The sequence below is a fragment of the Myotis nattereri genome (assembly GCF_964212035.1).
Source record: "Myotis nattereri genome assembly, chromosome: 18".
NCBI classification, from domain to species: Eukaryota; Metazoa; Chordata; class Mammalia; order Chiroptera; family Vespertilionidae; genus Myotis; species Myotis nattereri.
The window spans coordinates 26,926,185-26,943,379 of NC_138093.1; the positions used below are offsets into that span (position 1 = coordinate 26,926,185).

General features: G+C 42.3%; 1 protein-coding gene across 1 annotated transcript in view; it reads left to right on the forward strand.

Moving 5' to 3' along the window:
- The window catches only part of PLA2G4A (phospholipase A2 group IVA), a 130,602-nt gene that overhangs the window by 13,568 nt on the left and 99,839 nt on the right, over positions 1–17,195 (forward strand). Inside the window, exon 2 of the mRNA XM_081112671.1 lies at positions 10,742–10,844. Within this exon, the coding sequence (XP_080968797.1) occupies positions 10,812–10,844 (33 nt within the window). The 5' untranslated portion in view covers positions 10,742–10,811. The remainder of the gene's footprint in view (positions 1–10,741; positions 10,845–17,195) is intronic.

A 17,195-nucleotide genomic window follows, 5' to 3' on the forward strand; every position in this document is an offset into this window, starting at 1 on the left:
AGTAAGAGAGTGCAGTGGGATGGAGCCTCTGGTGTGGCTGCCGCTTCCTGCTTCTGGCCTTTCCAGAGCGGGGAGGAAATCTTCCCCAATTTCCCTTTCTGTACAGCTAAGCCCATTCATGGCTTCAAATATCAGCTTACTTACTTACCTTTCCTATTGGGCCTTTTCCATTTTTTAAAAAATATATTTTATTGATTTTTTTACAGAGAGGAAGGGAGAGGGATAGAAAGTTAGAAACATCGATGAGAGAGAAACATCGATCAGCTGCCTCCTACACACTCCCTACTGGGGATGTGCTCGCAACCAAGGTACATGCCCTTGACCGGAATCGAACCTGGGACCCTGGAGTCCGCAGGTTGATGCTCTATCCCAGTGGTTCTCACCCTTCCTAATGCCGAGACCCTTTAATACAGTTCCTCATGTTGTGGTGACCCCCAACCATAAAATTATTTTCATTGCCACTTCATAACTGTAATTTTGCTACTGTTATGAATCGTAATGTAAATATCTGATATACAGGATGTATTATCATTGTTACAAATTGAACATACTTAAAGCATAGTGATTAATCACAAAAACAATATGTAATTATATATGTGTTTTCCGATGGTCTTAGGCGACCCCTGTGAAAGGGTCTTTCGACCCCCAAAGGGGTCATGACCCACAGGTTGAGAACCGCTGATCTATCCACTGAGCCAAACCGGTTAGGGAGGGCCTTTTCCATTTTAAACCAGCTAAATGTTTCCCCTCTCCCAAACTCTGGTAGATAATCCATATATATTTGTCTGTTTAAATAATGAACTTTCAATAATACAACTTTGAGACTAAGAAATAATTATGGAGCAGAAAAAGTCCATTCACCAAGAATAGCGTGGACATCATCCACAAGGACCAGGCATCTGTGGGACACAGGAGACAGGTTCTATGCTGCTGGGTGCCTGGCTTATGAAACAGACGTAATTAATGGCTTCCTTCGCTTTTAGATTGCCTTGGGAACAGGAGAGCTCTCTTAACAGACTTTCCATACTAAACTGAGAGTGTAACTTAAGAGACATTTTTCATATCAAGCAGCTCATTTACTTACCTTAATTCCTGTTGTTTCTTAATTTTTCTGTGCCTGTTAGTGATATCAAACTCTTTGCTTAGCCTAGGTTTCTAAAAATAATACCAGCAAAATAATTTAAGAGTTTACAACTTTAGTGATACCATAGTAGCTATATCCTATCTAATAAAAGAGAAACATGGTAATTAGCGTATGACCGCTACCCTTCCCATTGGCTAATCAGGGCAATATGCAAATTAACTGCCAGCCAAGATGGCGGCCGGCAGTCAGGCAGCTTAATGTGAACATGAGGCTTGCTTGCTTCAGTGACGGAGGACTCCAACGTTCCCCGCCTGCCGCTGCAGGCCTCTGAGCTGCAACTATAAGCAACAAATATAGAAGCTAAACAAAATCCCAGAAACCTGCTTTAGTTCACCAGACTTCAGCCAGCAGGATCGCAACATTGTAAACAAAGGCCAGAAACCTGCTTTTAGCAGTGGAGACCTAAGCTAAAGCTGGCCCAGAATAAAAAAGAAAAAAAGGAGCGGTTGGGAGCTTCAGTCACTAGCCAGCCTGAAAACAGCCCTCAGCCCCTCAACCAGACTGGCCAGGCACCCCAGTGGGGACCCCCACCCTGATCCAGGACACCCTTCAGGGCAAACCAGCCAGCCCCACCCGTGCACCAGGCCTCTATCCTATATAGTAAAAGGGTAATATGCCTCCCAGCACCGGGATCAGCGGAGCCGAGAGACCTCTGGCACCAGGATCAGTGTGACAGGGGGCAGCGCCCAAACCCCCTGATCGCCCTGTGGCTCTGTGTGTGACAGGGGGTGGGGCCACAACCTCCCTATCCGTCCTGCTCTGTTCCTGACAGGGGAAGGCGCCCCAACCCCCTGATCGGCCCTGCTCTGTGCCTGATAGAGGGGAGCTCCCCAACCCCCTGATCGCCCTGTGGCTGTGTGTGACTGGGTGCGGCAACCCCAACCCTCTGATCGGCCCTGCTCTGTGTGTGACAGGGGGAAGCACCCCAACCCGCTGATCAGCCCTACTCTGTGTGTGACAGGGTAGAGCCATAACCTCCCCATCAGCCCTGCCCTGAGTGTGACAGTGGCGGCGCCCCAAGCCCCTCATCGGCCCTGCTCTGTGGGTGATAGAAGGCGGCGCCCCAACCCCCACCCCACGGGCCCTGCTCTGTGTGTGATGGGGTAGAGCCATAACCTCCCCATCGGCCCTGCCCTGAGTGTGACAGTGGTGGCTCCCCAACCCTCTGATCGGCTCTGCTCTGTGGGTGATAGAGGGCGGCGCCCTCACCCCCTGATCCACCCTATTCTGTGTGTGACGGGGAGGTGCCCCAAGTCCCCTATTGGCCCTACTCTGTGAGTGACAGGGGGGAGCTCCTCAACCCCCTGATCGGCCCTGCTGTGTGCGTGACAGGGGGGAGCTCCCCAACCCCCTGATGGGCCCTGCTCTGTGTGTGACAGAGTATGGAGCCCCAACCCCGCTGTGGGCCCTGCTCTGTGCGTGACAGAGGGCAGCGCCCCAACCACTCTGATTGGTGCTGCTCTGTGCATGACAGGGGGTGGTGCTGCAACCTCCCCATCGACCCTGCCTTGAGTGTGACAGGGGGCGGTGCCCCAACCCCCAAATCAGCCCTACCGTGAGCGTGACTGAGGGTGGCATCGCAACCTCCCGATCCGCCCTGCTCTGTGCATGACAGGGGGCGGCGCCCCAACTCCCCAATCAGCCCTGCTCTGGGCCCGACCAGGGGCTGCACCTAGGGATTGGGCCTGCCCTCTGCCACTTGGGAGCAGGCCTAAGCCAGCAAGTCGTTATCTCTGGAGGGGTCCCAGACTGCAAGAGGGCACAGGCCGGGTTGAGGGACCTCCCCCTCCCCCCCAAGTGCACAAATTTTTGTGCACCGGGCCTCTAGTATTGATATAAAAAAAGATGATGATGGATACAATAGTGCACCCCCTAAATATCTCTCTGTAGAGAAAGCTTTGAATTTGGAAGCAGACAAGTCAGAGTCCTAATATTCTTTATTTAAAAAATTTTAATGGAGCAGAAACAGCAATTTTTTTAACCTCTATGAAAAGACATTGTCAAATATGAAAAAGTCATTATAAAAGAATACTCACAAATTTGCCTACTTGATTTTGTTAGAAATCTCCAAAGAGCCAAATAATTCTCAGGAAGTTGAGGCAGTTTGGGGGAAAGCATCAGTTTCATAAACAACAATAATATTAACAAACTAGAGGCCTGGTGCACAGATTCGTGCACCAGTGGGGTCCCTTGGCCTGGCCTGTGTCCTCTTGCAATCCGGGACCCCTCAGGGGATGTTGGAGAGCTGATTTCAGCCCGATCCCGCAGGCCAGGCTGAGGGACCCCACCAGTGCATGAATCCGTGCACCGGGCCTCTAGTATGCATATAAGATCTTTGGTTAATCTCTTCCCGCCCTCCCCCCAGCAGCAACGTAACCCACAGTCAATTCTGTGAGGAAGCAGCAACCTAACCCACAGTCAATTCTGCGAGGAATCGGGCTCCCTCCTCCCTCCTCCCTTCTCTCTGGGTCTGGGGTGTGGGTGAAGCAGATTTGGGACCAACAGTGCTCCAGCAGCAACCTAACCCACAGCAGATTCTGTGAGGAATTGGGCTCCCTCCTCTATTGGTTGGAACATCTGCCCCCTAGTGGTCATTGCATGTCATAGCTACTGGGAGAACGGTTGGATGGTTACTTAGGCTTTTATATATATAAACTAGAGGCCCAGTGCACAAAATTCATACATTGGGGGGGAGGGGGTTTCCCTCAGCCTGGCCTGTGCCCTCTCACAGTTCAGGAGTCCTCGGAGGATGGGGGATGTCTGACTGACGGCTTAAGGCCCGCTCCCTTAAGCTGTCAGTCGGACATTCTTAGCGCTACCACAGAGGTGGGAGAGGCTCCTGCCACCACCACTGGACTCACCAGCCATAAGCCTGGCTTCTGGCTGAGTGGCACTCCCCTTGTGGGACCACACTGACCACCAGGAGGCAGCTCCTTCATTGAACGTCTGCCCCCTGGTGGTCAGTGTGTGTCATAGCAACTGGTCGTTCCACCATTTGGTTGATTAGCATATTAGCCTTTTATTATATAGGATGATACTTTGATGTATTTATGACCTACTAGGTACTAGGCTTGATGATTGACATACATTTTCTCATTTCATCCTCCCACTGTCTCTCTGAAGTGTGGGGGTCGTTTCCCCATTTTACAGATAAGGAAGCTGAGGATCAGGATCACATGGGCCCAGAAAGGAGGAAATAGGCTTGGACTTCACTCAGTCTGGCTCCAGGAGAGGAGCCTGCCACCACGTCAGGGCTGAACCTCTCATTACCTCCTCTGGTCTGTTACACAATGGAAGGGAGGGAATGAGAAAGGGACCCTTTCCTCCAGATACCACAATCTAATAATAGCCCCTTCTCTTCCTGTTGTCCTATCACCCTCTGCAGGGAAGGAGAGTTGATGAAACCCTCCATCTGTGCTTCTGGCTCTGGTTCACTTTCCCCATCTTGCCCTGACAACATGACTAAAGGGGTTTGGGACAGACCACACATTGTTAAGCATTCATTGAGAGCCAATAGTTGCATTGCATGGACAAGTGTGTGTTGAAAAACGTATCCAAACTTCCCTCTCATTAGTGTTCAGGAAGTTTCTAATTACAGGGCAGCAAAAAAAAAAAAAAAGTAAAAAAAAAAGGAACCATAACATTCTTGCTTCAGACTTAAAAGACTGTACACTCACCAAGAATAGTTATTCAGCTCAGTTATAAAAAAACAAAAAAAACCAAAACTACTGCTTTATGAGCATTCATGAGAGTGGTTGTGCAACCTTGTTGTAATAAGGTTTCCAGGACTGAGCTAATTGTGGGGAAAAAGCATTTTCTTTATTTAATGTGGCTAGCTTGACAGAAATGTCTTAATTCCATAGAAACCTAAAATATCTGCTGCTACTATTAACAGATTAGGAGGGAAAAAGGATGAATGGGTGCCTATTTGTAACTGGAATTGAAAAGGCCGTCATTGTCTGACAATCAGGACCAATAATTATCCTGAAGAAAGTGAACTTTAGCCAAGATGACCACTTTGTTACTTCTTTCAAACATGACTGTGGAATGAAAATTCTCTATATATGACTATATCTGTATTATTTTTTAATTTGTCAATTACAATTGATAGTCAATATTATTTTATATTAGTTTCAGGTGTACAGCATAGTGGTTTGATATTTATGTAATACTAGGAACCCAGTGCATGAATTCATGCACCTTGAAAGGAACTGTGGGCTGCCAGGCTGGGGTGAGCACAGGGGCAGGTCTTGGCCCATCCTCCGTGCCCCTGCTCAGCCCCTCCTGCTGTGACTCCCAGCCCCTGTCTGCTGGCAGCCCTGCTCCCACCACCGCTGCTCCCATGCACTGATGGCACCGGCCCCGCTCACATTTGCTGACGGCATGGAGCAATTGGGGCCAGCATCTGTAGCAGATACTAGCGGCGGTTGCTGCCCTGATTGCTCCTCAGGAGTAAGGGGAGGTGGAGAAGCCCTCAGGGGTGATCAGGGCTGGCAGCCACCGCTTGCACCCACTGATGGTGCCGAGTGATTGGGACCAGCGCCGAGCACTGGCAGCAGGTGCAAGCAAGGCCAGTGCTGGCAGTGGGTGCAAGCAGTGGCTCCGGTGCCGGCAGCAGGTGCTAGTGCTGGGCAGGACTGCAGTGTGCAGGAGCAAAGAATTTTCAGTAACCACCAGAGGCTCGCCCCCATGACAGTGACCGACACCCTGCATTGATCTGGCGCCCTCGCTCACCTGTTCCACCATTCTGCCACAACCAACACCTGCCATGTTCCACACACGCCCCCTGGTGGTCAGCGCACATCATAGCGACTGGTTGTTCGGTTGTTCCAGTTGTTCCACTGTGTATTTGCATATTAGCCTTTTATTATGTAGGATATGAAGTGATCTCCCCGGTAAGTGTAGTGCTCACCTGGCACCATACATAGTTATTACCGTATTATTGACTATATCCCCTATGCTGTAGTTTACATCCCCATGACTATTTTGTAACTACTGTTAAGACCTGTGGAAGTGGACTGCAGGATGCTTTGGGGCTATAAAGGAAAGTACAGAACCCCAGCTAGAATCTAGATGTATTGGTACATGGCAAATAATGCAGGGGAAGAGATCTCAGAAAAATACACAAAACATCCATGAGAGAATCAGCCTTAACATGCACCAGGCTCAGAGGTCACAAAGCTAGCTTATAAATAGTACAGTGAAGTAATAACTTTATTTTCCCTTCAACATTCTCTAACCACGAAGGGTTAAAACCAGAGCTATCAAGCTCAGAAGGTGGATGAGGAGGAATGGAGAAGTCCATGACCTCCCTTTCCCTATAGGACTATAGGCTCTAGCTTGGGGAAGAAAAAAAAACTTCAGTTCTAAATCAAACTTAATTTTGGATGAATACATAGGCCCAGTATTTAAATATCTGAATTCATTTTTATACATCTATATATCTATGTATTTATACCTATACCTATAGCTATGTGTGTGTGTGTGTGTGTGTGTGTGTGTATGTATGTATGTATACAACATAATTGTTAACAGAAAAGTTCTGAGGCTGACTGAGGTTTTAGCAAAGTAGGAAAAGTGCTAGCCCTGGATGCATTTAAAGAAAAAAAGAGAGTTTATCTAAGATTCAGTGTCATGAATCATGTTTGCTTAATATCGATCATGTAGTTTCTAACCTAGTAGACCTGGACAGTTAGCTGTCCATAATGATATTTTCTGCTTTGGGCTTTAATATTGGGGTAGCATCTGTCCAGGTCTTGCTGCAAGGTACAGTAGTTATATTAGTGGTTACAGTGAGGATGCAAATCCAGTAGTTATGCTGGAATTGTTGGAAATGAGAAGACAAAGTTGCTGCTGCCAGCAAACTTCGGGCACCAGCAACACATTTCCTCTAAACATTTTGATTACTGGTCTCATCCCTTCTGGAATTTCACTTAGTCTGCTTTTTATGTTTTTAATTAGAGATTGGTATTTAATGTTCTTTGATATTAAGAATAGTTGGGAGTGAATAAGACAGGCATCAAATTAGAATGCCAGTACTATTATATGAATTTCCTTCATATATAAGCCTATATTGACTAATATTTATCCATCTATCTATCCATCCATACAACAAATACCTATCCTGAAGCTACTGTAATTTAGGCACTTCAGTAGACACTGGGGAAAACGGTAGGAACAAGATAAATGTGGTCCTGACTTTATGCATCTTTAGTTCTTTAGGAAAGGCAGACAATGTGTAAGTGGAATGAAAGGCGTGAAGAATTGCAAAGTGCAAATGGAGCCAGTAACAGGCAGACCACACCTACCCTACAGGTCATGGAAGGCTTCTCTGTGCAAGTGGCATTTAAGCTGAGTCCTGAAGCATGAGCTTTATTTAGGTGAACAATAGTTGCCTGCAAGGCTCTGCATGATCTGCCCCACCTATATTTCCAGCGTCATCAGAAGCTACATTTGCTTTTGCTGACCGTTCACCAGCCACTCCTCTTCTCTCAATTCCTCAAAGGGCCTGCTGGGAACATTATATTCTAAACCCACTCCCTCTCCACCCTCTGTGGCCAGCTCTATTTCAGATCTCAGGCCTCAGGTTACTCTCTAGTTCTGCTTTTTTGCTTGTTCCCACCATTTCATACATCTTTATTTCCAATAGTTTCAGACACTTCTTGGATTAGTTGTTTTCTGACTGCCCATTAGAAATGTAAGTTCCAAAGGAAAAGGAAATGTATCTAATTCATTCATGTTTGCCTCTCCAGACCCTGGAATGCTTGACCGAACAGTAGTTATGTCTTAAATATTTGTTGAGTAAATGGATAGATGGAAGAAGTAGGTTACAGTCCTGAGTGGAAGAGAGTATGACACATTTGAATAAACGAGAGAAAACAGTATAGTTGCCACACTGAAAGAAAAGAGAGAGTTGGGGATAAGGCAGGGGAAGTAGATAGAAATCCAATCTTGAAGTCTTTTAGGCCAAGTGGGTCATGAAATCAATTTAGTGGGCTGCTACTAGATGTACACAAATGAAATAGATCCAAAAGCAGGGTACATTGTTCTTAGTAAATCAGAAAATTTCCACATTTTATTTATATGCGTGTTTATATATATGTGTGTGTATATGTATATATAGCTATATATAGCTATATATATATATATATCCCAAAAATGTATATACACACAGACACACACATATATAATATTTGTGTATTATATAATATATTATATATATTGTATATAATATATATATTATATTTGTGTATTATATTGTGATGTAAAAAGTTTTTTTCTGTTTTGGTTTGCAGTAAATAGATATGAAAGCCACAGTTGTAGCCATGTTAAGGTTTTCCGATTTTGTAGTAAAGGAATAGGAAATCATTGAAACTATTTTCACAGAGGAGTAGGTTCCAAGATTCCTTTCCAACTCTAAACATTAATCATTGAAAGTGGTATTACTTTTAGCAATGTGTGAGCATGGAATACCATTCTAGGCTGCCTTTAATGCCATGCCTAGATTACCTTATTATGCTTTTGAAGGCAGAAGCTATGCCTTATGCACTATTGCATTGCCAGTGCCTATCTGAAATTAAGATTCCAGTCGCAACAGGAATTAGGACAGACAGTACATCTTTCAAAGTAAATGTGTAGTTATTAGTGGTCAGTCCCTGCAATCTTGATCAGAAAATGGAAGCTAAAATGCATTTAGTATCTATGGTTGGACAGGTGCCTTGCACAGTAATGAACTCATTAGTCCTTACTACAACTTTTAAGATAGTGATAGTCACATTGATGGCAGAGTAACCTGGGTCTTATAGAATGTGAAACTAGAGTTTGAATCAAGGTCTTTCTGATCCCATTATTTCACCAAATAATGCTGCTTCAGTGAACAAAGATTTTGAAACCCCAACAAAGAAGATATTACAGGTGGCAAATAAGCATGTAAAAAGGTGCTCCACATCATATGTCATCAGGAAGTGGAAATTAAAATAACAATGAGATACTACTATACACCTATTAAAATGGCCAAAAATCCAGAACATTGACAATATCCAATGCTGGTGAGAATGTGGAGCAACAGGGACTCTCATTCATTGCTGATGGGAATTCAACATGGTACAGCCACTTTGGAGGACAGTTTGGCAGTTTTTTTTTAAAAATATATTTTATTGATTTTTTTACAGAGAGGAAGGGAGAGGGATAGAGAGTTAGAAACATCGATGAGAGAGAAACATCAATCAGCTGCCTCCTGCACATCTCCTACTGGGGATGTGCCCGCAACCCAGGTACATGCCCTTGACCGGAATCGAACCTGGGACCTTTCAGTCTGCAGGCCGACGCTCTATCCACTGAGCCAAACCGGTTTTGGCAAGGCAGTTTTTTTTTTTATAAAACTAAACATACTCTTATCATACAGTTCAGTAATCATGCTCCTTCATATTTACCAAAGTAGTTGAAAACTATCTCCACACAAAATCTTGCACACAAATGTTTCTAGCAGCTTTATTCACAATCACCAAAATTTTGTAGCAACCAAGATGTCCTTCAGTAGGTGAATGGATAAATACACTGTGTACATGTAGAAATGGAATAAGTTAAAAATAAATGAGTTTTCAAGACATAAAAAGACATGGAGAAAACTTAAAATGCATATTACTAAGTGGAAGGAGGCAATCTGAAAATGCTACCTATACACTGTATAATTCCAATTGTATGACATTTTGGAAAAGATGAAACTATGGACACAGTAGAAAGGTGGGTGGTTGCCAGAGATTGGGGGCTGGGGCAGGGAAGGATGAATAGGAAGAGCACAGAGGATTTTTAGGGCAGTGAAAATACTTTTATGATACTATAATAATGGATACATGCCATTATACATTTGTCAAAACTCATTGAATGTACAACACCGAGTGAATCCTAAGGTAAACTATATACTTTGGATGATTATTTGCCCATGTAGGTTCATCAGTTGTGACAAATGTACCACTCTGGTAGGGGATGCTGATAATGGGGGAGGGTAATAATTGTAGAAGAAAAAGTATCAGAGTTTTTTTTTTTTTTTCATTACAATATCTCTTACTTAACTGCTCCCAAATTAAACTGGTTCCTTAGAATGAACAAATCTTTCTTTTAAAATATCACCATGAATGTCAGCATGAATATATTTTTTAAATTCTTAACAAGTAGCCATGGTGAAAAAATATTCCTTTCTTATCATGAATTTGCATAATACTGACCCAGATGAGAAAGCAAACAACGGAATGTGGCTTTTTTCGTTATAAACAGTACGAGAAATAATTTGCATTTTCCGTAATTTCAATGAATTTCTCATAAAACACTTGGCAAATTCAAAAAAGTCCTGGAGTTTCTTAATAATTACTCACCGAATAAATTTGAACAAATAAATATGGAAATTAAACAGTACTATCAAAATAATGTTTGTCCTTCCCCGAAGTTCTATGTGTAAACCAACTCTTCTAAACAATCAGGGGACTCAGTCTATCTGGTCCCCTTGCGTCGCCTTTTCCGTCCTAAGGTTCATACCCCTCATCATTCCAGTCTTGGAACTACATCCAAGAGGAAGCTTAACAATGATTGTTTATTTTGTAGGTTGTAAGGAAGCTAGAGTGCCAGCGAAGGCCTTTGAAGTGTGAAGAGATTTCCTGTAGTTGAAACCAGAATGTCGTTTATAGATCCTTATCAGCACATTATAGTAAGTCATTTGCTGTTTATATATACTTCTGGGACTGAATATTGCTGGTGTTGATTGTAAAGTAAAACTCTATGACACACCCTGGATTTTTTTTTTTAATGAACTTAATGTGGAACAGATAGGCTACAAATCAAGATAAAACTAGCCCAGTTCTTTTCATCACTGCAAGTTTCTCTAAAAAGAAGTACTCAGAGGGAAAAAATACCAAGACATCTGCAACAGTATTGAATTTTCATGGAACAAGAAAAAAATGTAGTTATCACCTAGCAATGATCAACCTGCATATGTTATATCCGTCACATGAATTGGTGGGGAGAAGATAAAAGAGCTATTTTTTAAAATATATTTTTTATTGATTTCAGAGAGGAAAGGAGAGGGGGAGAGAGATAGAAACATCAATGATGAGAGAGAATCAGTGATTGGCTGCCTCTTGCACATCTACTATTGGGGATCGAGCCTGCAACCTGGGCATATGCTCTTGATGGGAATCGAACCCAGGACCCTTCAGTCTGCAGGCTGACGCTTTATCCACTGAGCCAAACTGCCTAGGGAAAGATAAAAGAACCATTGAGTTGCAGATTATATTTTGATATCCATTTCCAGGGTAATTGATTCTGTAACCTTTCCCTTAGTTAGAAATATTTAAACAAACTTGTCTATGGATGGTTTATTTTTGTAAAAGAGTTGAGTGATTCAAATTTTAGGATGTAATTTTCCAAACTTCATTGGAAGTATACCTTTTTTCTTCTGATAAAAATTAAATAAAAGAGGAGAAATTTCTTTGCTGAATTTAACACTAGAGATCCAGTTAGGTTTATAGGGACTAGAAATAAATGTTATGGATATTAAGGATCCACAGTCTTATTTTTACTTAAAACGAAACACCGTTCTTTAACCCCACATCCTCTCTGGCTACCATCCTTTCTCCGTCCCTGCTCAGTGTTAGGGTTCTTTGCAGCTCCTTCTTCCTCTGTTCACAACTTGAATCACTGAAAACTGATCTCAGCTCTTCCACTTTACAGAAAGGTCTCATTTGGTGAATCCAATACTCTTTAGTTCCCCCATCCCTCCCCTACCCCTACCTCTGCTGCTCATTCACCTCTTCTTGAAAGTCTTCTCTGGTTCTGTTTCACTTTCTTGCTGTTGATTCCTTCTCAGTTTTCTTTGAAAGTTTCTCTTTCTATTTGACTTTTTAATATTGAAATATAACATTCCACACATGAAACCATCATCCAGGTAAAGATACACAACATTTTAAGTACCCCAAAGAGTTGCTCATGTCTCTTCCAGTCAAACTCCACAAAGGTAACCAATATTTGATTTCTATTGTTGTAGACTAGAGGCCCGGTGCATGAAATTTGTGCACTCGAGTAGGGCCCCTCAGCGTTGCCTGCACCCTCTCACAGTCTGGGAGCTCTCAGGGGATGTCTGACTGACTAAGGGGAGCAGGCCTAAGTCAGCAGTCGGACATTCTTAGCGCTGCTGCGGGGGCTCCCGCCACCACCACTGCACTTGCCAGCCATGAATCTGGCTTCTGGCTGAGCAGCGCTCACCCTGTGGGATCGGGCCAAAACTGGCTCTTCAATATCCCCTGAGAGGTCCCAGATTGCGAGAGGGTGCAGGCCAGGCTGAGGGACCCCACAGGTGCACGATCGGGGCCAGGGAGAGATGCGGGAGGTTGGCCAGCCGGGGAGGGACTGCGGGAGGGCTCCAGGGTGTGTCCGGCCTGTCTCACTCAGTCCTGATCAGCTGGACCCCAGTAGCAAGCTAATCTACTGGTCAGAGCGTCTGCCCCCTGGTGGTCAGTGCATATCATAGTTACTGGTCGACTGGTCAACTGTCTGCCCCCTGGTGATCAGTGCATGTCATAGCGAGCAGTTGATTGGCCTTAGCATATCATTAGCTTATTACACTTTGATTGGTTGAACATCTAACCAGTCGACTGGACACTTAGCATATTAGGCTTTTATTATATAGGATACGTTTTGCTGTTCTTGACCTTCATATAGCTGCTTGTATTCAACATTATATCTGTGTGACTCATTCATGTTTTTGCGGTAGCAGGATTTCACACTTTTACATTGCCATGTAGTAGTATTTCATTATTTGAATATACTATAAGCTATTTATCTAGTCCACTGATAACTGTCAACTCCTCACTGAATGGCTATGGTGCCTTTGCTGAAAATCAAGCAGCCATATATGTGACCTGATTTCTATTCTGTTCTGTTAGTCATTCAATCTGTGTTTGCCCAGTACCAATCTATGTTAATTTCTCTAGCTTTGAAATGTGTCTATGTAAATTCTCCAACTTTTACTTCTTGGAGATTGTCTTGGCTATTTTCAGTACTCTGCATTTTCATATAAATTTTGGAATCAATTTATCAATTACACACAAACATACACACACACAACTGCTGAGATTTTTATCGGTACTGTTATAAGTCTATAGATCAGTTAGGGGAGAGATGACAATGATAACAATATTGCATCTTCCAATTCATTAACAACCCATGAATCTAATCCAAAACAAATGTTATTTAGATTATCTTTAATTCTCTCAGTAGTGTATTGTAGTTTTCAGTGAGAAATCTTTTGTTTCTTTTTTTAGATGTGCTTCTTGTTAGTTAATGTTTTAGTGTCACTCTAAAGATAATTAAAAAATTTAATTTTCTGAATAGTTATTGTATTTATATAGAAGTATAATTGATTTTTTTGTCGATACAATCAATGTATTGAATTTCTTTATAATTCTAGTTGTTTGTGGAATCTTATGGGTTTTCAGCTTACACATTCCTGTTATCTATAAATAATGCCAGATGTATTTCTTCTGCATAATTTTTTGTTTGTAATGATTATGGACTAGTATATTATCTATTTTGATCCATGTTTCATATACAAAAATATAGTTCATATTTGGTTTTGTTTTATGAATTTTGAATATATTTTATTAGTGCATGTAACTTCTGAATTATATATATTTCTGTTTAATTGATATTTTATCATTATGAAAGGTCTTTTTAAAAAAACCTCTAACAATGACTTTGTTTTTAGTTTTACTTTGTATCTTGTTAATATAATCCCTTCTAGTTTCTTTGATTACTATATGCATCCTTTTACTTTTGATTTATGTTTTTCCTTCTTTTTAAAGTGTTATCCTTATGAAAAGCATATAATGATGGTTTAAAATGAGGTAACTATTGTTTTTTGAAAACAGTATCCTACTTCCCTTTCACAGTTATGGTTTTTCTATAGATGAATCTAAACAATGAAGGTATATCATTTTCAGTTGTTGTTTTTTCATAGTGATTAAGTTTTCTGTATCTTATATGCAGATTCATTTTTCTCAGCTCCAACCTCCAGAGAAGTATGTGAAAACCACATGTCTATCACATTTTCTTCCCCTTCCCCAGCACTGGAGTTGGACACTCAACCAGTATTTTAATTTATAGCCCTTTTAGACGAAGAGATCCTAAGAGCCTTATAGGTTTCTTCATTCCTCTTGTTCTTGCTGTGTATGTAGGGGAAAAAAACTGTGTGCTATGTGCATGTAAATTTTTGTGTGTGACAACATTCCCTGTTGTTTTCACAGAATGATACTTTTCAAAACATATACACAAGCACACTCGGCACAAATCAATTTTAGTAAAGAAGGAAAGTGGGGAAGGCTAAGCCAGCTAGTTAGTCATGAACAGTGCCAGACGGGCCAACACAGTTCTGGCTGCCTGGAGGCACCGAGGATTGACTCCTGTTCCTGCCTGTGGTGCAGTGACATGCTGGAGAATCCTGTGGACTAGAGCAGCAGATTCAGCCAGCAAGTTCTTTTGCTCCCAGTGATATGGCTTTTAAGGAAGTGGTAGAAGCCCAATTGTAGTGGCTCAGTGGCTGAGCATCGGCCTATGAACCAGGAGGTCCTGGGTTTGATTCCCAGTCAGGGCACAGGCCCAGGTTGTGAGCTTGATCCCCAGCAAGGGGCCTGCAGGATGTGTCTCTCTCATCAATGTTTCTATCTCTCTCCTTCTCTCTATCTCTCTGAAATCAATAAAAGTATATATTTTTTTAAAAAGAATGTAGTAGAAAATAGAGGGATAACCATATGGCATAGTTCAGTGCTTCCCAATTTGCAGACTATTTGTGTCTCCATGACTTACTGAAGTTCTTTGGGGCCAGAGAGACATCCACGTTACAAGGATAGATCATTGCAAAGTATAAAATATTTATAAAAATTTCCATCTTTTTACTCTGAAAACATGAGTCACTTTCCTGGAGTGAAAAGAAAACAAAGCCACGCCTCTTCCCACCACCTCTGAGCAGTCTAGGGGCCCTGCCCCACGTCCCCACGTCCACAGAAACAAAGGCTGTCTTCACATCGGACAGACAGACACTCGGATACACCAGAATGACCACTTGCTTCCACACAGGGGCCTCTGAAAAATGTCATTGTAGGATGATGGGAAATTTTACCAAAAAATTATGAAGATATTTTTCTAGATTATTACGGTAACAGAGGGTGGGGGGAAACGCTGGGTAAGTAATCAAAGAACCAGTGTTCCAGTGGGCAGTTTCGGCTTCAGTTACGTGCTCATAAGCACTTGAACTCTGCGTTTTAGCTGCTGCGTGCGGAAAACAGGGTATGAATAGTACCTGCTGTGTCTGTTTCACAGGGCTTTTATAAAAAAATAAATTATGTGTACAAAAGCATTCTTTAGTAACTTAATTAGGTAAGGTATTCCCGGGAGACATCAGGAGATGAGATACTGCTACTGGGAAATCAAAAATATAAAGGCTATAGAAGTACTATTGCACCAGCACAGCACTGTGCAAAAGGTAATGTTGAGTTTTATGGCAAATAGTATAATTTTTGTGAGCATTAGCAAATTCCAGAAAGTGAGCACAAGAACAGTTAAGTGATCATCTTTAAACCTTTCCTACTACCAGCCAATTCCCACCCCAAGCCTCTAACCTGAGGCCAAAGCATACACATTTATTTTATTTTTATATATTTTTATTAAAGAAGAGGGAGAGGGAGAGAGAGATAGAAACATCAGTGATGAGAGAGAATCGTTGATTGGCTGCCTCCTGCATGCCCCACGCTGGGGATCGAGCCTGCATGTTCCCTGGCCGGGAATTGAACCATGACCTCCTGGCTCATAGGTCCATGCTCAACCACTAAGCTATGCCAGTTTGGCCAAAGTTATTTACAGTAACATCCAGGTTTCTGCTTCTCCACCACAGATCATAGGTCAGAAAGCCCTAGAAAGTCACCAAGTTTACCTTTCAGTTCTTGAATTTCTATTTGGTTCTTTAAAAAATGTTCTCAGCCATTTTTTTAAAAACCAGTTTCCAGTTCCATATGGTCATAGTTAAGCTCGACTTCCATTTCCTTGAACTCTAGTGTGGCTGTTTCTTGGGTGGGTCTGTTTTTGTGCCCATTAATTAATTGTGCTGGTTTATTCTCTTGGAGTCATACCTCCTCATGCTCCTAATTATCTTTGATTTTGCTAAACATGATCATGAAAAATTATCTGTAGAAATAATTCCTCAGAGATCATTTTATTTGCTTCTGTCAGGCTTCCAGGGAAGCTAGAAATCTGGGACAGATGTAGCCCCAGTTTTAGGTTAGCTGTTTTCTGGGCTCCCTCGATGACACCAACCTGGGCTGCCAGACATGGAAGGGCTGTTTATAGTTATTCCTGTGGTACAGTCTATGGAGTTTTCAACTTGAAACAAGGGGGTGGTTTCTTAGGGTTCTCCTCCATCAGATTTGTTTTGTAATTGTTCTTCTGGTTCTTTTTGTAACAGTAGAACTTTTAACAGATTAAGACAATCATCAAATTGATTTTGTATAAATTGATTCTTTTTTCCAATGTCTAATCATTTTAGTTACAGATGTCAACATAATTCTCCAGAATGAATTTAATATAGTAGCTGTTTTCATAATGACTGGGTTATTGTAATATTGAAAAGAAAAAGGGCTGCGGTCTTTGGAAAAGATTATAGATAAAGAAAGACCCTCAAAGTAAGGTAATCCAAGACCTGAAGGCAAGGCTTAATCTTGGTGACTAAGTCAGTATATTGAGCTTATATTTGACATCTCAATTGAAATATGGCATCTCGTTTGGCCAACTACCAACTAGCATTATGCTGAGTCATTAGTTTCCCCGGGAACACTGTTGTGGATTCAATAATATCATCTCTTTTGGCGCTATCCCTGAGACATAATGAAAAGTCTCCTATTCAGGTCAGAAGTTAGCCCTGCTCATCCTACTTTGAAATTTTATGTGATATTGGCCCCCAGGAACATGGCAAGGATTATCAAAAAAGTATTTGGATAGTCATTGATTGAAACTG